We start from the raw sequence: 20376 nt of genomic DNA on the forward strand, positions 1-20376 counted from the left end.
CCCGCTATGTCTCTGGGTGCTCTCTCCTCGGAAATTGCTGTTTGCTGTGGCTTGGCAGGCGCTTTACAGCTCCCACCAATTCACAGCAAACGCTCCACTTCCAGCAAGTAAGAGCTAAAAAAAATGCTCGTACTTGTCGGAAGCAGAGCAGAATTGCTTTCAAACACAAGGAGCTGCATGTTTAGCAGCTCCCTCTGTCTGAAAGCAATGCCAGCTCCCACAGGAGGGGAGCTTCCAGCAGGGACCACGGGGGTCTTAAGGTTCCCCCGTGGTCCCATTGCAAAAGAAATGAGGGAGGGGGGACGTGCAGATTTCACCCATACACAGTACAATGGAGTGAAGCACTTTATATACTTACGCGCTAGAGATATACATACTCAAACTATTAATTCCCAAAATTGCCCGCTAATATAATTACCTGCACCTGCAATTGATTGCACATGTTACCTCCTATCTATGATGGGTTCCCTCTGTGACAGGCTGCCGGGCAGAATTAGACAGTAGTTTCATACCCAACCGCATTTGTGCATGCACGTTAATGCGCAACCACCAACCCAGAGCCTCTCACCCTTAAAAGATGGATTCTGGCTGCCAGCAATCCATTTGAACAGGGCTCCCAGTGAGTGAGATTCAAGTATTAAGACTCACAGCAGAAATCTATGAGCCTGGTAGTCTGGAAAGGGAGAAGTCAGTGAGATTAAAGAGGGCGAAACCCATTTCTGACACTTGCATTTCAACCGTCATCAAAAAAAAAATAATAAAAATTAAAGATGAGAAAGTGGACAACTAACAGAGATGACAGCACAAAAGTCGTATGAAAAATACGGGTGCCTGTCTTTTCCTGAGGCGGGTAGCTCTTTACTTTAGACACTGTACCTCACTATAAACGTGGGCAGACATCACGTTACAGATTTTATAAGACTGAGCACCGGTTTTTCAGATAACTGTAATATTTTTTTTATCAGATGCGGGTCTCTGGATAATAGTTACGTGCTGGGGATGCTGATATTGAAATTAATCTTTTTTACGGTAATCAAGTGCTATGTTACATTTGATTTATTTGTTATTCTCTTTAGTTTGCTTAATGTATAGAAATGTCAAAGTGTCTCTTCTTTTTACAGGCAGATAAGAAGGATCCACAAGGAAATAGCACGGTATCTGGATTTGAAGATCTTCTTCAAAAACAACTCAAGGGCAAACAGATGCAAAAAGAAATGGCTGAATTTATCAGAGAGAGGTAAGACATGAACCAGGCTGTGACTGATATTTGTACATTGATAGAATGCTTAATGCCTTATGTAAATGCTAAGCATTCTTTGGGGAAATAGACTATTTCAGTGAAATGATGATCAAATATGGCCTGCCAATTATTCTCTCAGGTATAAAAATGCTTTGTGAATCTTTTTGTAGGTATTTTATAAAATAATTACTTTTTGCTCAAAGTGGAAAATATTGTGGAATGTGCTCCATATTAGTAAAAGTGACATAGGGAAAGGGGGGCCTTTGCACTTGCTTTTTGTGCCCCATGGTACTTTAGTATTACAGGGAAGTCTGCAGATATGTAGCGCCAGTGCAGTTCTAAAGGGGTGTTCCATCATTTGCAATGGGGTGGCCACATGCATATGAGGAAGCACTTTGTCTGTGTCCCTTCTTTGGAATTCTGATGTAGGCACAGAATCAATGAGACCCTCAAGAGTTGCATTTACTGCGTTCCACATAGAGGTGATGCACAGTCAGTGCGCCCGTAGGAAGGTGGACCCTCCAGACGTCCCACTGCGGGCGAATGCAGGTATCTCCACATCTAACTGTATGAGATATCTGCCACCCTTTTCAAAAGTAGGCCTGGTTGCTGACTGCAGTGAAAGTCAGTGGTGGCTTCTAACAGTCGGTCTTCCTTTCACTAATGCACTGCCCCCAGGGTCTTGCAAGTTTGTGGCTGCAATGGATGCAATTCATTGTGATAGGGCGCACTTACCCAGTCTGCATCTGACACATCCAGTTAGAGGTGCACCATGGAGCACATCAGGGTAGATCGCCCATCCTATAATAGTATGAGCCCATATGTCCTTGAGTAAGAAACAACAACTTCACTTCCTTATTTATGATAAAAGAGCAAGGAGCATTTCCTTATCATTTTGCATAAAGCAAACAATTTAGTGCCATACACCGAAAGCCGAGGGCATCTAGTTTGCCAATTGTCTTGTCAACAATTACATGAGAGATCACCTATGGTCTCCAGCTTTACCCTTGTGATGTTACTGCTATTGTTTTCCTGGTCACATTTGAAGGGATTTACTACTTTTCAGCAGTGATGCTTAGAGGTAGTTCCATGGGTTAATGAAACTTGTTTGGTCTTGGAAATGTTTTTTCAAATGTCGTTCCTGTGCCTTTCCCTCTCAGTTCACTTGCATTGGCCTCTAATATACGGAGCACATTTTTCTAAAAGGCAGTTCAGCATTATATTGTTTCTTTCTTTAGGGTTGTGGATCTCTTATGGTACGCCATCTGTGAATCTCGCATCATACCCCATCCGTTCATTCCAATGATTTTTGACACTCTTCATTTGGGACTCATCTTTTAAACCATTATCCATTTGATTGTCTTTCTTAGGGATGCCTCTAATTTGTCTTTATAACTCAAAATTTCTTACTTTTGAATATTGCAAATGGGGCCTCTAAAGGTGGACAAAATACTACAGATATTTCCTCTAGGACTAAACACAAAATGTAGAATGGCATTATTCTTTTATGGTCGGTCTGTCTGTCTACATTACCAGTTACAGTACTGAAGCTGCCACTATGGAACCCTTGTTTGGGAGAGTCCCATATTCCTAAACTTGAAATTAAGAGCCTTGGCATCACCTTGGACAAAGATCTGACCACGGGTTCCCAGGCAAAGAAGGTGGCAGGCCCGAGCTTTGGGCTGTTACGATCCCTTAGGAAAATGGCTTCCTCTGAAGTGCCCAAGGCCTAATCCTTTAACCCTTGGACGATGGCAACTCCACATATCTGGGTAGCCCAGCTTATGTCATAAAAAAAACTGCAGGTCACTCAAAAAGCAGCAGCACAAAATAATTGAACTCTTCACGCCCGGCGCTTGTGCAACTTCACTGGCTGCCAATCAAAAAAGAATAGACTTAAAGTCCACATGCATTGCTCATAGGCAGGCTATTCCATGATTTAGCAGTTATTACTGCTAAATCATGGAATAGCCTGCCACTATCTCTTCGTATGATTAAATCTGAATGCCTGTTTCTGAATGCCTGTCTCCGCGCAATTTAAAAACCTTGCTGTTCTCCAACCCACCCCGTTGGGGGTAGCTGGGCGCTTTATAAGCTTCAAAATAAATAAATAAATAAATGGTGAAAATGCACACAGCCCCCAGAACACTGAGGTCAAACGATCTCTTCCTTCTTGACATCCCCAGAATCGAGAGATCAAGAGGAGGAGGTCGCTGATTTACCTACCTCGCCGCAAAATTATGAAGCAACTAAAAACCCACCTCTTCTTATAATTTGGGATTACATTCTTTTAGATAACTCTGTTTCACTTTAACCCCTTCTGTCAGCGCAGGCAAGCATGTTGTTGGGTAGCCGTGTGCTCTACAACACTGTTTAACATAACATTACATAACCTAAGTGGTTGAAGAATCCTCTCACCACATTTGATGGCACTACCTGTTAGCTGATGCACTTGGATTGCTAAGCAGCAGTTTTCAACTGGCCTGTATGACAATAAGGCAGTGCCCGATGTGCTGGTCTGAGAGGTCAGTGTGAGGGTTGGTTTTTGGCTGTTGTTCATTCTTTGCAAAACATTTATATAGCTTGCCTTTAATAAGTTCAAAACTGGCCCAGTCTGCAAACAAAGGCCCCCTTTGTAGCTTTCTAGTTCATTAATGTGGGCTACTTTTATTTTGGTGCCCATTTTCTGTCCTAGCCCGCCTTGTTAATCAATTTTTGATGCACTGGACTACAGATCAATACATTCTCTTTCCTGCAGTTTGAGAAAAAATGAGCAACTCATCTTGAGACTGTGGGACACACAGTAGTTCAACCGGTATTAGGATAGACTTTCACCGATTCGTGTTCTAAGCCAAATTTGTGGGGAGTCTACATTTCACGAGATCATCGCAGTACAGAACATGGTCAGCGACTGGCTGCCGCCCCCCCCCATCCGACCACACCAACCCCAGAAACATGAACATGAGGCCTGGTTATCTTTGGAAGGCGGGGGCTAGTCCCCCGGCCGTATTTATTAAGATATGAAATTAAAAGGTTTTTTTAATTGCATGGTCAACAATTTATACAAAAATCATCAGGACATTATATACAATATCGTCAACAAGTTTGAGAGGCTAACCTTAACAAAACTCTAATACAGGTTGTTTCCTAACCGAATCTAACATCCTCATCTTGATTTTTGTATCCTACATTTCTGGCCATATGGCAAGGTCGCTAACCGGTGTCAGGTCCTACTAGCTGCGCCTCACCTAGAGATGTGCGCATGCGCAGCCGGGCCTGGTAATTACCCGGTCCACGCCGTGAACTCCATTTACTCACTTAAGTAGGGCCCTTACTCTGCGTCATCCGGTGACGTCATAAGTATGCGCACGCGGGGTGGCTACCAGCCTAAGGAAAGCGTGACTCCTCCAACCCGCGCCCCTTTGAAGCACCAATTACCTTGCCCCTGAAGTTCTAGGAGGGGCCAATGGCCTCCTCCCCCTGGGCGGGAACCTCCATTGGATGATGCCCGCCCCCTCAGACCTTAAAATAGCTGCTCACCGGTCATGACCTTACCGCCACAGGCCAGCATTGTTAACCGACGATCTGGCCTCCCCCTGTCTTGACCTACCCTAGAAAGTTCTCCCTTTAGCAAAAACCCTCCAACCAGGCCCAGACATTATCAGACCACAGGACGTTCCCTTCCTCAGTCAAGTGGACCCCCATCTCCCAGGTAGAATTGTGCACCCCAGATACACCCATGTGAGATCGTCTGCAACCGGGGGGCTCGGAATAATTTGTCCAACTGTGTGTTGATCCTCTTTACCGAGTGATTCAACGCCCTGACCGAGTCCCCCCTCGCCACTGCCACCGAGGTGTAAGTTGCGACCAAACTATCGTGCCACCCGGCATGGCCACCCACCCTGCCCTGCCGATGATATAAGGATGCACCCACCTAGATTGGCCAGCTCATTATCCCCCAGGTGAAGTATCACCACTGACTGGGGGGGGGGGCCTGCTGGGATAGGATTTTCTGAAACTAATCCCTGAACTGACTGAGACATAAACCCCCCTCCCAACGAAAAGACTGAAAACCCCTTTTGCTCAGCCCTTTACTTCCTGTCGCCTGAAAGAAAAACACCGTCAGCGCGCCTCACATAAGAGTGGCTTACAATCAAAGTCACCACTGTCCATTGCTCCTACTGTCGCTTGTGTTGAGCTGCTGAAATTACCTTGACGCCCCACAGCAAGTTCCTCCCCCGCTTAACAGGTTTGAGAAATTCAACCATAATGCATGGGTAGCACCTTTTCCCGCTGGCACCGTTTGAGCCGTTTAATTGATCGCCCATCACAGTTGAAGCCTTTGGGCAGCCGAGGCCTTAGGTTGCAGCTCCTGATCCAGATGTACTGGTCCCCTTCTTGCAGTTGTGGTGTAGGGCACTTCCCGGGTATCCACCATGGGTCCGGTCATACATAAATGAAAACAAACACAAACGATTAGTGTTTCTTGTTTCTTGACAAAAATCCAGTACACATGCCCGTATTTGTTGCAATCACATGCCAAGCTTTAGCTACGATCAGCACTAGGTACATTTCCATCAAACCTGCAACTGCAAGTGTCTAACGTAGCAGCAGTTTTGAGTCACATGCAGAGCATTTAACTTAGTGCTACCCTGAGGGTGCCTAGTAGTATGACCTACATGAAAGAATAGACCTGTAGTCAACAGTGAATGCAATAACCCATCCATCCTTACTTAAGGACAGTACATAGTGTGAAATGCCGTAAAATAGCGTTTTCAAAGTTATTAACCAGGTCTGCTGCCGCCCAGCACATTTCTTTCCAGGCCACTGCTATTGCATTTCCGAAGTCTGTCCACACAAACGTGTATGCGCGTGTCTGTGCGACACGGCCTTCCCCACAAAGCTTACGTGTACCACCCTTTGGTGCCTCGGGTGTTAGTTACAGGCCCCGCATTCCGATGCACCTCCGCAACTGCGGGTTTCGCAGTCCATGGTGAGAGTGTACCTGGGTGAACCCTCGCAGAGGCCGTTCCACGTAGGCCTGCCCCCCCCCCCCGTTAAGAAAATTGTTGAGACATTAGGCTTTTGCTTTTGGTAACAATACCCTCCAAGCCAACACGACATAATTAAAGGACCACCCCTGCCAGGTGCTGCCCTCATTAGAGCCCTCAGAAGGTATGGCTCTGCCCAAACCCAAGGGGGGGGGCACCCAATTTAACCCCTTTAGAAAGACAGTGCCGCCTTATTATCAATCAAGCAGCAGGACCTGCTGCTCTATAAAGGAAGATCTGATCTATACCCTGTTAGCGGTGGTGTATGGAATGTAATTCACTGGTGTAGGCATCCCGTATAGGCGTATAATAGCCAGCAGTGCAGTGCTTCATACTGCTATCTAATAATCTTAGTAGCCAATGCGGTATTCTCACTATGTTGTCGAGACAAGAGTCCCTTTATACACTGCTAGTTCCCCAAACGGAATTAATTTCTAGGCCCACCATGGTGTTGTTTGCCTTCAAAATGAAATATTCCCTTTGTTCGGCTTTCTGCCCTGAGTTGCAACAGAAGGTGGTGGACGTCTGTGCTTAGCACCGTTGTCGCGCAACCTGGGACACTGGCTTGAACCTATCAAGCCCTACACTTAAATACATGTTTGCTCGCAAGGAGGACCCCAGAAAGCGGGCTTTGGCAGAGAGGAGTTACCACGTTTGTTTCCACTATCAACTCAGTTGATCCAATTGATAATCTTTCAACAGTGTTTACACTTAATCTTATAATTAGGGAATAAAACATTCAACCTGGAAACAACCATGAGAGATGCTTGTGGCCAAATTGCAACCCTCCCATTTAATAAAGGCCATAAAAAAAAGGGGGGGGTGCCCATTGTTGTGAAGCAATTCCTCAAGTGATTCCATCGCTCCGTGCTGAACGTAGGTACACGTTACTTGAAAAAAGGCATTCATGGCCCCCATGACCTACCACTGTACTATCTATTCTGCCCCTAAAAAGAAGTTCAGAAGATCAAGAAATATGACATATGCATCCACTGCCTCTAAGGCCCTGCTGCATATACTGCCTCTTAAGGCCCGGAGTACTGGCTCGCCTGCATAACGCTCCTTTGTTCCCCCTTGCTCTGACTGTTACCAAGTTATTCAACCCTTCCTTCTCTAGACCTGCCTTAGTACAGTACAGAACCACAACTGTGGTCTAGCCTAACGTGCCACCCCCTTGTAGTTTTTCTGTCATTACCCCCATTATTAATATGACAAGTGTCCCACCTGTAAGTCTGGACTATTGGCTTTTGTCAGATAAGAGAAGATAAGTAATTAGCAACCATGATTTGCCTATAACTTTTCGAAAATAAATAAATAAATAAACAAATCTGCCCATCGTTTCCTTATCCGACTTCAGTCAACTTGCTCACTACCCACGTTTAACACTTTGCTGGAAAGTGTCCCATTTCGAACTGTTCGAGTGCATTTTTTGTTAAGCAAAAGAATCATTTTAATTAAAGCAAAAGAGGAGAGTATATTTAAACAGTGGCAATAGTTTGTGCTGGGCAGAAATGATCGATTTTCTCGCACAGCAATGTAGGGTGAGCGGAAACATGCCGCCACGCTTTTCTCACAGACCTGCTTCATATATCCCACAGCACCTGCATTTTTGCGGCTAACACACCTAGGGCTGTAATTAGATCACGCGCCCGAGAAAATGATACACTTTGTGACCTGCACTCTCCTCCCATCATGAATGTTCAATACAATATTCTCCATTTTTAGAAATGGTCTGGTTATACATTGCATTTGTCACACGACAGCTGTAAGTGATGGATACACAACAATTGGCTCAGATTCTGACGTCTCCAGGTGAAGAAAAACCCCTTAGTCTACTTGCAAAGGAAGACATCAGACAGCATCTGGCTGAGGGCTTATATGCATGTCCATTTCTAGCATATCCCCCTTGGTTTGCTTAATCTTTAGTAGTTTTAAGTTTCAATAAAGAACACATTCCTTCTGAAGGTAAATATACCATGTAAACAAATAAACTATTAAAGTTGATGCAATTGGAAGAGATCATTGAAAATGCAAAATATTGAAAGCTATAACTTAAAGAAAAAAGTCATTTCAACGCATTGTGTGTACCTCTTGTCTAGGGGGATGAGGTACATTCATCCAAAGCGGCTGCCAAGAATTCCTTTTATCACAATGTGAAGTGTGATATTCCGGCTATAAAGAAACATGCATGTCCTGAGAGTGTAAGCACTCTGACACGTCAATTGTGTATAAATGACATGGCATATGGCCATGCAGTGATATAAAGCCGTTGACAGCCAACTTAAACTAATAGGAACAGCCCTACCTACACTGTTATTCTTCAATGGTTGTTAGTTGCATAAGATAAATAAGCAGCAACTAAGGGTTGTATATAATATTGAAAAAGCTTCCCCTTAAAGCATTAAGGAAGCGTTGACTGTATTAGGAATATCTGATCGGTCACCCTTAGTTATATTGCTTCGGTGCCAAAAGGTATTAAGTTTCCCTCAGTACTATTTAAACTTTCCAACTTTTCATCTATTAATCCTTCCCAGAACCCTTTGCGCACCTGCGCGTGACTGATCTGTTCTTGCCATGCTGCTTCATAAATTGGCGCTCGCGCCGTGACAGGTGACATCCCAACTGTGGCTCACATTAGGACGAGGGGGAATGACCAGTGATGAGGCCCGGGCCGGTAAATCAGGCGACCGAGTAAACCCGGCGGTGTCCGGTCGGTTCCCTCCGTTTGCTCAAATACAACACATCCCGATGCAAATGCAACACTGCAAATCATCCTATCTCCCTGAATGCGTGGGCACAAAACATCAATTCTCCTCCGCTCTGCCAACAGTCATCTCTTGACCAACAAAACAAATATGCAGTCAACAAGCAATTTGCCCCGATTCATCGTGGTGCAATTACTCGAATACACCACAGCTCCATGGAGGTATTCTGCAAGTAGAAAGGGCAACACAGTAATCTCTGTAGGCTGAAGTCAACATGAAGTCACCTCTTATGCCTAATATAAAGGTGCCGTCTAGGTAAACAGCAAACATTCCCATGTTTAACATTCAGACAGCGGTTTGCAGGCGCAGTGGTACTGTCCCTTAATGACTTGAAGAAGGAAGGTTTACCCCATTAGAACAGTATCTCCGAGGTGTTCTCCACGAGTACTACTGATTGAAATATTAATGGGATAGGCGTGCTCCACGTATGCTGCTTGATATTACATACCTTTTTTTCAGCGGCCCATGGTAAAGTTATGTTTTGTTCACACAGGATAAAAATTGAAGAAGAATATGCAAAGAACTTGGCAAAATTATCTCAGAATTCATTGGCCTCTCAAGAGGAAGGGTAAGTTTTTGCCTATTTATATTGAAGACATTCATTTTAATTTCAGTATTTATTCTGCTTGATATACTTCAGTGTTAACACAGAGAGTCAGCTGGCACGTACTGTGTTGTGTGCTTGTCTCTTTATTCATTGTATGTATTGGGTTTATGTAGAGCACGTTCCTAGCTACAAAACAACACAGGATATTTTCTTTGAATATTCACTTCAATTACTATTTCTGTGAAAATGTCATTCTTTTCTATACTCACCGACTCATATGTGTAGAAAATGCTGTATAAACTCATTTATCTGTGGCATTGAAAGGGGTATGTATCTTAAGGGCCTGGCCTATCCTTGATTTTTAGGACAGCTGTATAACATATCAAGCACTGAGCGAGCCAAACATTCTGTCTTTAATGTGCTAATGCATGGAAATATTTGCATAGTGTTTTACTGTGGTACAAATTGCTATTCACAGTGAAAGTGTCCTCTCATGTATCAGTAGCAAAATTGAATTTAGAAAGTGGAAGATGCCAAGGAGTATGTAATTAGTGTAGCCAAAAAATTCAATATGACTTGGTAGTCACTAGTAACGGGGACATCTCTGGTCTCATGCAGATATTGCAGAAGGAAGTTTATCCCTGCAAGACAAATGCTTCTCAAGTAAATTGAGAATAATCCTATTCAATCCATGTGTAACAAGAAGGATAAGCAGATATTGCGGATGACTGTTTACTTACATTTCTCCACTACGAAATAAAACAAAAAAAATACACTCCAAGAGCCACTGGAAGCTGCAGTATTTTATTAATCAGGTGCTGAATGTCACAGTGATAAAAACGAATAAATGTACTTTGTACTCATTGATAGCGGGAAGATTTCCATTTGCATTCATTTCACTGTTTACATTCTTTGAATTGATTGCAAGCGGTACGGAGTGCTGTGTATAAAGATTGCTTTTACGATTTGCTAAAATTCCTTCTTGAAGTTAAAATCCGAACAAATTCTAGCTATTTGAAAAACATTACAACAATTTAGTATTGATTGGGGATTTTAACTGGAGTGCCTGCTAATAAGGTAACTCCAATGTTATCCTATGGGAGAGACGGGCTTTGCAGTAGTGAAAAAAAAGTGTATGAGTTTTTTACAGGCAGCACATTTTTTTAAAAAAACCTTGAAAGTACATGTCCCACATTTTAAATACACTGAGCCCTGCCCTCTGGGCTGCCCACGGCTTACACTAGGGATGATGTATGTGTACTCAAAAAGGAAAGTTTAGGCCTGGCAAAAAGTTTATTTTGCCAAGTCAAAATGCCCCTTTGGAACTGCACACACAAGGTTGCAATGCCACACCTGTGACCTGTTTGAAAGGGCTCCTTGACTGGGGGGAGGCCCAATCAGTGCTGCAGGCCCACTAGCAGCATTTGTTTACAGGCCTTGGGCCCAGGATGTGCCACTTTACTAGGGACTTGCAAGTAAATTGATTATGCCAATTTGTTATAAGCCAATTCTACCATGTTTTAAGGAGAGAGCACATGCACTTTAGCACTCACTGGCAATATTCAATTGCACAGAGTCCTAAAGCCAACAAAAGCAAAGTTCACAAAACGTGAGGATGGAAGGTAAAGTGTTAGGGGAGGACTACTCCAAGGTTGCCAGGTATAACAGTTAATGCAGAGGGTGGATCCGCACACCTGAAATTCAAATGTTAAGAATCTGATAATTCCTCAAATTTATAGGTTAGCTTGCTCTCTAGTTGTGAGGGTGCGTGCCCTGCTCCCTTATAGTACCAACTGAGTAAATATGAGCCAGAGGGAAACCCCGAGCTACTAGAGGCACAACTTTTGGGCCGTAGGCCTCTCAAATGTAATCAAAAGTTAGTCATCCCTATTTGCTGATATTTGCAAGATTTTTATTCTCTTGGTTTTAAATGTTTGAAAAACATAACAATAGTCAGTGCATTCTATGCGCTACGATTTTTTTACAAAAAGATTTCTATGTTTACAGAAAACATCAAAAGAACTGCATATGGTTCATTAACCAAATCATCAAATTACATTTTGTAATCACGTTGTATCTACACAAGATTCACAGTATATATCCCAAAATCCCAATGCATTTCGGGTTCATCCTGAACCCTTCGTCAGGGGATATATTAAATGAAGAATACGTTGTCAAATCTTGAGTTAACGGCGTCCTGTTGTGTTGTCTTTTCAGGATCTACAAAACAGCAACAGAAATATCTATGTATCACTCAATCACTGAGTACATGTTCAAAAGCCAAATAGGAAAATAACTCAGGAGTGCCGCTGAGAGAGTGCCCTCGTGTGGAAAAATAGCAAGCCCGGTGCAAAGAACGCACCTACCCCTATACCGATGCAACATGCGCCAAACAGAAAACTCAAACGTGAATAACTCTCATCCAGATATTGCAGAATTAACTCGTATGGTGCCAGAAAGTCCAAGAGAGTAAAAATATTAAACCCTCATGTGTTTAAGGTTGCACATCAAAAAGTGGGCGTGGAGACATGTAAGAAAAAGAAAAGGAAAGACTAACTACTTAGTGAGAGGTCTGGCTTCTCCAATCATCTTACCAGACGGTAGCCCAATAGGGGCGCGTGTCTGTAAGCCATTTGTAAGCTGTGTGAGGACCAAACTCCTCGTATCCAAATACCCTTGGGAAAAAATATATGGAGCAATCAGTCCCCTGAACTCAACCCGTTATCGTGAACAGACCCCGGTGACCCAGAGTGCAGCTTACCGATACAAATGATGAAAGCGGGAGTGCTCGATAACCTCAGTTCTAGTATTCTGATCGAGAAAGAGAATCACAAGTTCCTCAAAAACAAACCCCCAACGTTATTGTTAGTTAATGTTAATGTTAGGTGGTGTTTTGTATAGCGCTCGGCTTCTCCGAGGAGTGTCCCGGCGCTTTATGTGACCTACAAAGGGAGCAGGGTGGTAGACGGCGAGGGGGCAGTCTTACTGAGCAAAAAGCCAGGATTTGAGGTCCTTCCTAAAGGCCAACAGTTTGGTATTCCTGCGAAGAGAAATCGGCAAGGAATTCCAGAACTGAGGCGCCAGACGTTTAAAAGATCGGCCACCAGTCCGTGCTCTTCTTATAGCTGGGACCACAGCTAGAGCCAGTGACTCTGACCTCAGCGATCTGGCAGGCTGATAGAGAGCTAACCGCTTCTGAATGTATTTGGCCCCCGTAGCATGAAAAGCCTTGTGGGCCAAAGTAAGTGCCTTGAAAACTATCCGTTTCCGGATAGGCAACCAGTGGAGAGTGTACAGGAGGTCAGACACTCTGGCTCGCCTATGTAGGCCAAAAATGGCCCACGCCGCAGAGTTCTGAACCACCTGTAACCGTTGGAGAAGATACTCCGGCAGGCCCAAGTACAGGACGTTGGCATAATCAAGCCTCGATCCAATAAGGGCTTGCACCGTAGTTTTCCTGTGTGCCAACGAGAGCAAAGGGAGGAACTTACGGAGCATCTTAAGGAGGCTGAAACATGTTCCTGCTAAGCCAAGAATCTGGGACTTCAGCGTTAAGCCATTATCGATTTTAACTCCAAGATTCTTGGCCATCGTAGATGCCGCCGATGGAGGCAACATATTTACAGGCCACCAGTCCAGCCAGCTAGGATCCGATCGACACCCGAAGAAGAGCACCTCAGATTTGTCTGAGTTACACTTGAGGCTGTTAAGCTGGAACCATTTAAAAACAGCCCCAAGGCACCCTCGGATGTTCTCCCCGTCAAACTCAGACCCCTTCCCACACGTGAAAAGGAGCTGGGTGTCGTCAGCATAGGACACGATCTGGGCCCCAAAAGACTCTGCCAGTGCCGCCAGAGGGGTCATAAAGATGTTAAAAAGAGTAGGGCTCAGAACAGAGCCCTGAGGAACTCCGACCTCCAGTGGCGGCACTACCGCAGAAAAAGGGGGGCCCAGACCGTTTGACAACGGCCCGCTAGAAAAGATCTAAACCAGCTGAGCACCGTCCCCCGCAGACCGATCTCACTAAGTCTAGTGAGGAGGCCCTCATGGGGGACGGTGTCAAAAGCCGCCGACAGGTCGAGCATCACCAGCATGGCTTTTCCTCCTGCATCCAGTACCTCCTTGATTGCCTCCGTGACTTCCAACAGCGCCGTCTCGGTGCTCAAGTTGGTACGGAAGCCGGATTGAGTGGAATGTAACAGATTGTGGCTTTCAAGGAAGCTAGAGAGGGATGTATGTACGTGCTTCTCCACGATGTTAGCAAAGGCTGGCAAGAGGGAGATAGGCCTATAGTTAGCATGTATCTCCGGGTCCAAGCTAGGCTTTTTTAGTAATGGGATGATCATGGCTTGTTTCCAGACTGACGGTACCACACTAGTGCTGAGGGAAAGGTTCAGCACGGGGTTGACGAGGATTAATAACCTCAGCTATTTTAGCCAAAAATTCTGCTGGGCACGGATCAAGAGGAGACCCAGACTTCAGTTTAGCTAAAAGCTCCAGTGAAGTAGATGCAGCTAGAGGTGGAAATTCCAAAAGAATGGGCTCATGGCTAGAGACAGCCCCAACCCTAGCACTGGAGGCGGGATCCGCAACTACCCCAGCCAGCAAAAAAGAGTCCTGAATAGTCTTGATTTTGTTTGAAAAAAAAATGGCGAGTGAAGACACCCAGGATTCCGAGTGTACACATAACGGCGTACTCATTTTGGGGGCAGTGAATTCCCTTACAATTGTGAATATCTCTTTGCAAGAATTGGTGGCCGCCTCAATCCTCTTAGAGAAATAAGCTTTCTTCTCAAGCAAAATATCCTGATGATAGGCTTTAATGGAGGCCCGATACGTCATCTTAGCTGTGATGTCATATTGGCGTCGCCAGGCCTCCGTGTCAAGGCCAAGGCTTCCGTGAACCACGGTGCAGAGGAACGTTTGGCAGATTTGTGGGGGGCAATCTCGGGGGCAAGATCAACTAACCTCTCCATAAGCCATGTCTGCATTGATGCCAAATCCCTCTCTAAAATCCCCGACAATGGGCATGGGTGAAGTAAAAGCTCCTGAGCCAACATTTCAGGGGAGACCCGATGATCAGCCCGCAGGGCCTGACAAGGCCGCAAAGGGGTACTATAAAGTGGTTTATCAGTGCCTAGGGTATAGAAGTTAACCAAGAAATGGTCCGACCATAGCACAGGAGAAGGAGTAGAAACGTCTATGTGAACGGTGGAAAAAACCTGATCAAGGGTATGGCCTTTGCTATGAGTGGGTGTATTCAGGAAGGGGGAAAGACCTAGGGGGGAAGTGATATCACAGATCTTAATAGTATCCACGTCGAACCCGTCGTGCATATGGATGTTAAAATCCCCCAGCACGATACAGTGCTCTGCTCTCAGACACAGTGCCGAGGCCACTGCCTGCAGGTCTTCATAAAACGAGCCCATAGGTCCCGGTGGTCTATAGATCACTAGCACTGTGCAAGATTGGTGTGGTGACAGTGATAAGGAAAGGGCCAAGGATTCGCAACCCGGAATAACGTCAGTAGGAGTAATAGAGCATATAACAGACTTCTTCACCACAATTGCTACGCCTCCACCCCTGCCCTTCGCCCTGTCCTGCCTAAAAATAACATCGTCCGGAGGGATTGCAGTGACTATGTCAGGATTTGAGGCCTCCCACAGCCACGTCTCAGTGAGGAACAGACAAAAAGGTTTCTCAGTATCCAGAAGCTCATAGATGTCTACCGCGTGTCTGACCAAAGATCTAGTATTAAGGAGCAGACATAAATGCTTACTGGGGGGAGTGATGGTAACTAAGACAGAGGCGGAGGTGTTGCCCGCTAGCCAGCCACAACCGGGGCACCGCCTCTTGCCCCTGTACCGCCCAGGAAAGACCGTACAGCAGGAACTCACCTCGTTCTTCAGAGCCAATAGATCTGCAGCAGTATATTTCAACATGGCAACCACTAGCCTGGGATTAGAAGCCACCCCGACCACACCCGTCCGCCTCCTGGACGCTGACGGGCGCAGACGGGCTTTCCTTAGGCGCTCCTTTGGCGCGAAGGAAGGCGCCCGCTGCCCGCGTCCGCTGCGCGGAGCCGGGGGCAACTATAGATATAGCGTCAGCGGTCCAAGTCTGCAGCACTAGTCTGCCAACCTGCCGACCGGCGCGCCAACCTCCCCACAAGATGGCCACCAAAGCTGAGAACCGGTCTACAGGTCCTCGAGCAGAGGGGTGAGTGACAGGATTAAAAAGCAGAGGAAGAGATGAAACCTTAAGATTCGCCCGGCTTTCCGCCTCAGGCGCTCACAGTGCAGTAAAGTGACAGACGTTAGCATAATACAAACTAAGACAATCGGACAGAGCCTCCGTGACTTACCTATCCCTTCCTACGCCGCCATGCATACTGTGTTGCCACGTGTGAGTCCGCCCAACTGATCCCGTGGTGCGGAACTCGCGAGTTTTTATGAAAAGAGTAAACAAAATTCAAAACTGACTTTCAATAAAACAACACCCTCAATCAAAAGCGAGAGTGTACTATGATTCAAAACCTTTTGGAAACGTGCCAGTCATCCTCCGTCTCAGAGCAACTCGCAACAAAAAAAACAACTATAAAAGTATATTTGAAACAAAGTAACAGCAAAGCAATCGAAGTACCATGCCACTAGTCGAGCGTCACTCGCTATATCCATAAATACTGTGACCCCTATTACTATGTACACAACCCAACAAAAGATCAGAAAATCTAAATGGATACGAAACAGCAACATAATACCAAAAAAGAATTGGTCTTGAGATCTAAAAAAAAAAGGAGAAACAGAAAGAATGTACTGATAGTCGGATCGTGCTCAAGTGAAGAAGTGGAGAAACTTCAAAGAGTGAAAAAGAAATCCCAACGTACTCCCGTACAATCTATTCAGTGATATCATACATTTACAGAAAACATAGTAGTTCATAATGGTCATTGAGACCCCCTGGACTAACTGTACCTAAAGTCTTTATCCAGTGTGTTTCCCCCCTAGCTAGGAGTGTATTGAAATCCATTCCTGATACTTGCTTAATACATTCCAAAACCGTGTATCTTACTTGGGAAATAGTATGTTTGGCTTCTACCCTCGGTGCCCCAATCTGGTTTCGTTTTTGGCTGAGGCCATTTTGTGCTTGTTGTTGTTGCTTTCTGTGCCTTCCCTGCCCAGATCTCCGCCCAGCTCCCGCCTCCCAGCTGACCATCCCTCCCACTGACACCATAAGCCCCGCTCCCACGCTACAGCGTTGTGACCGTCCTGTTCTTCACAGACACGGTCGCTCCAGACGCTGCTCCCCGGTCTGCCCGCCACCCGACCAACTTACTGCCTCCTCACCTCGCTCTTTTGCCTGCCATTGCCTGCCTCGAAACTGCAAGTAGCCAGCAGCGCTTGATTGCCTAAGAGGCTGGGACACTGTCGAACATTATAGAATCGTAGCGCTCTGATTGCCTATCTACGCTGTAACTTACATTTTAAAATTGCTGCGCTGCCTGTCTATCTAATTGCTGCCTGATTTCACCGGTGCCACTGCCATCAGAGTTGCATTATTTCCCTCGGTGCCCCAATCTGGTTTCGTTTTTGGCTGAGGCCATTTTGTGCTTGTTGTTGTTGCTTTCTGTGCCTTCCCTGCCCAGATCTCCGCCCAGCTCCCGCCTCCCAGCTGACCATCCCTCCCACTGACACCATAAGCCCCGCTCCCACGCTACAGCGTTGTGACCGTCCTGTTCTTCACAGACACGGGCGCTCCAGACGCTGCTCCCCGCCAACCGACCAACTTACTGCCTCCTCACCTCGCTCTTTTGCCTGCCATTGCCTGCCTCGAAACCGCAAGTAGCCAGCAGCGCTGGATTGCCTGAGAGGCTGGGACACTGTCGAACATTATAGAATCGTAGCGCTCTGATTGCCTATCTACGCTGTAACTTACATTTTAAAATTGCTGCGCTGCCTGTCTATCTAATTGCTGCCGGATTTCACCGGTGCCACTGCCATCAGAGTTGCATTATTTCCCTCGGTGCCCCAATCTGGTTTCGTTTTTGGCTGAGGCCATTTTGTGCTTGTTGTTGTTGCTTTCTGTGCCTTCCCTGCCCAGATCTCCGCCCAGCTCCCGCCTCCCAGCTGACCATCCCTCCCAATGACACCATAAGCCCCGCTCCCACGCTACAGTCTTGTGACCGTCCTGTTCTTCACAGACACGGTCGCTCCAGACGCTGCTCCCCGGTCTGCCCGCCACCCGACCAACTTACTGCCTCCTCACCTCGCTCTTTTGCCTGCCATTGCCTGCCTCGAAACCGCAAGTAGCCAGCAGCGCTAGATTGCCTGAGAGGCTGGGACACTGTCGAACATTATAGAATCGTAGCGCTCTGATTGCCTATCTACGCTGTAACATACATTTTAAAATTGCTGCGCTGCCTGTCTATCTAATTGCTGCCTGATTTCACCGGTGCCACTGCCATCAGAGTTGCATTATTTCCCTCGGTGCCCCAATATGGTTTCGTTTTTGGCTGAGGCCATTTTGTGCTTGTTGTTGTTGCTTTCTGTGCCTTCCCTGCCCAGATCTCCGCCCAGCTCCTGCCTCCCAGCTGACCATCCCTCGCCCCTCCCCCTCCACTATCCACTTATGACAGATGCCTTTGCGCACAGCGTTCACGCGCAGCGGTCGCGCCGAAGGTGCGCCAAAGGTAAGCCTGTCTACGCCCGTCCGTGCCCGGACCGCGCCCAGCGCCAGACCCCCTGGCCCCCGCAAACCGCACTCCTCCCGCATAATGTATGACGCCGCCACCCTCTTAGCCCTTAACCCCGGACGCACACCACAATGCTACGAAGCTGCTCCAGGACGTACCCACGGTCCCTTCGCATGCCACTCCTGCAAGTTCGCCTGCATCAAGACCCACACCAAATCCACGACCCCCAAAAACAGCTCCGACTCTAACCACCTGAAATGCATCCTGCTAAACACCCGCTCGATCCAGAAACACGCCACAGAACTCTGGGACCTACTCGACACTGCGTCACCGGACATCACCTTCCTTACAGAAACCTGGATGAACGCATCATCAGCACCCGACGTCGCCATCGCCATCCTGGACGCGTACAAGATCATCCGAAAAGACCGCACCAACCAAACAGGAGGCGGCATCGCCATCGTCCATAAGAACACCATCAGAATCACGACCAGCTTCGACGACTACCTTGCAACCGCCGAACACCTCCACTTCTAGATCCACACCGACCCCAGGACCACACTTAGAGGCACCCTCATCTACAGACCACCAGGAACCCGTAAACAATTCAGCGAAGACATCACCGACTTCATCAGCCCACATGCCCTCCCCTCCGAAAACTACATTCTACTGGGAGACTTCAATTTCCACCTAGAAAAGAAAAACGACTGCAACACCACCACCCTTCTGGACAACCTGGCCAATCTCGGACTCAAACAACTTGTTGACACCCCCACCCACTTAGCCGGACACACGCTCGACCCTATCTTCACCTCCAGCAAACACATCTCCTTTAATCATACCACAGCTCTCCATTGGACGGACCACAGCTGCGTTCACTTCAGCTACAAAACTACCAAGACTCACAACCCCCCACAACCTATTCCTCGAAGAAACTGGAACAAAATCACCACCGACCAACTCATCACATCGCTCAACCAAAAGCCTCCAGCCCTCTCATCGGACCCAAACGAAGCTGCCACCAAACTCAAACAATGGATCACTCACAGTGCTGACGAATTAGCACCCCTAAAAAACCAGCAGATCAAACAAGGTAGCAAAAAGGCCCCCTGGTTCAACGATGACCTTAAGAATTCCAAGAAACTATGCCGTACTCTCGAAAAAACATGGAGAAAAAACCCAACCACTGACAACCTGACCACCCTCAAGGCAGCCACCCGCAAACACCACCAAATGATCCGATCCACCAAGAAATCAGCTTTCAAGGATCGACTCGACAACAACGCCCACAACAGCAAGGAACTATTCAACATCGTCAAAGAATTTACCAACCCCACCGCCAGCACCAACGACATCACTCCCTCCCAAGACCTCTGCGACTCGTTATCCTCTTTCTTCTACAACAAAATCGCCGACATACATAACAGCTTTAAGAACATTTCGAAAGAACAGCCCACCTCCAAACCCGAACCGCTCCCTAACGACCTTATCGCCTGGAACCCAATCACCACTGAAGACACCATCCGCCTAATGAAATCCATCCATTCAGGCTCACCAACCGACCCCTGTCCCCACCACATCTTCAACAAAGCAGACTCCATCATCGCACCCCATCTCTGTGATGTCATCAACTGCTCCTTCAACTCCGCTACCTTCCCAGAAAGCTGGAAACACGCCGAACTCACTGCCCTCCTGAAGAAACCCACAGCTGACCCATCTGAACTTAAGAACTACCGCCCCAGTTCCCTCCTCCCTTTCCCTGCCAAAGTCATTGAGAAAGCCGTCAATAACCAGCTCGCCACCTTCCTTGAATCCAACAACTCCCTCGACCCCTCACAGTCCGGCTTTCGAGCCAAACACAGCACCGAAACCGCCCTCATTGCAGCGACATCCGAACGCTACTGGGCAACGGAGAAACAGCTGCCCTCATCCTACTCGACCTCTCCGCCGCCTTCGACACAGTCTGTCATAGCACCCTCATACAACGCCTCAGCAACGTCGGAATACAAGGAAAAGCCTTGGACTGGATCATCTCGTTCCTCGCCGGGAGAACCCAGAGAGTCCAACTCCCCCCATTCAAA

The 20376-nt window shown here is 46.8% G+C and overlaps 1 protein-coding gene across 4 annotated transcripts in view; it reads left to right on the top strand.

Annotated features, from left to right (window-relative positions):
- The window catches only part of GAS7 (growth arrest specific 7), a 1616751-nt gene that overhangs the window by 1199350 nt on the left and 397025 nt on the right, over nt 1-20376 (top strand). For all 4 annotated transcript variants that reach the window (XM_078654763.1, XM_078654764.1, XM_078654765.1 and 1 more), the window contains 2 exons: nt 1122-1237; nt 9550-9624. In XM_078654763.1, coding sequence (XP_078510889.1) covers nt 1122-1237; nt 9550-9624 — 191 coding nt within the window. The remainder of the gene's footprint in view (nt 1-1121; nt 1238-9549; nt 9625-20376) is intronic.

The sequence above is a fragment of the Lissotriton helveticus genome, chromosome 7, assembly GCF_964261635.1.
Source record: "Lissotriton helveticus chromosome 7, aLisHel1.1, whole genome shotgun sequence".
Classification (NCBI taxonomy): domain Eukaryota; kingdom Metazoa; phylum Chordata; class Amphibia; order Caudata; family Salamandridae; genus Lissotriton; species Lissotriton helveticus.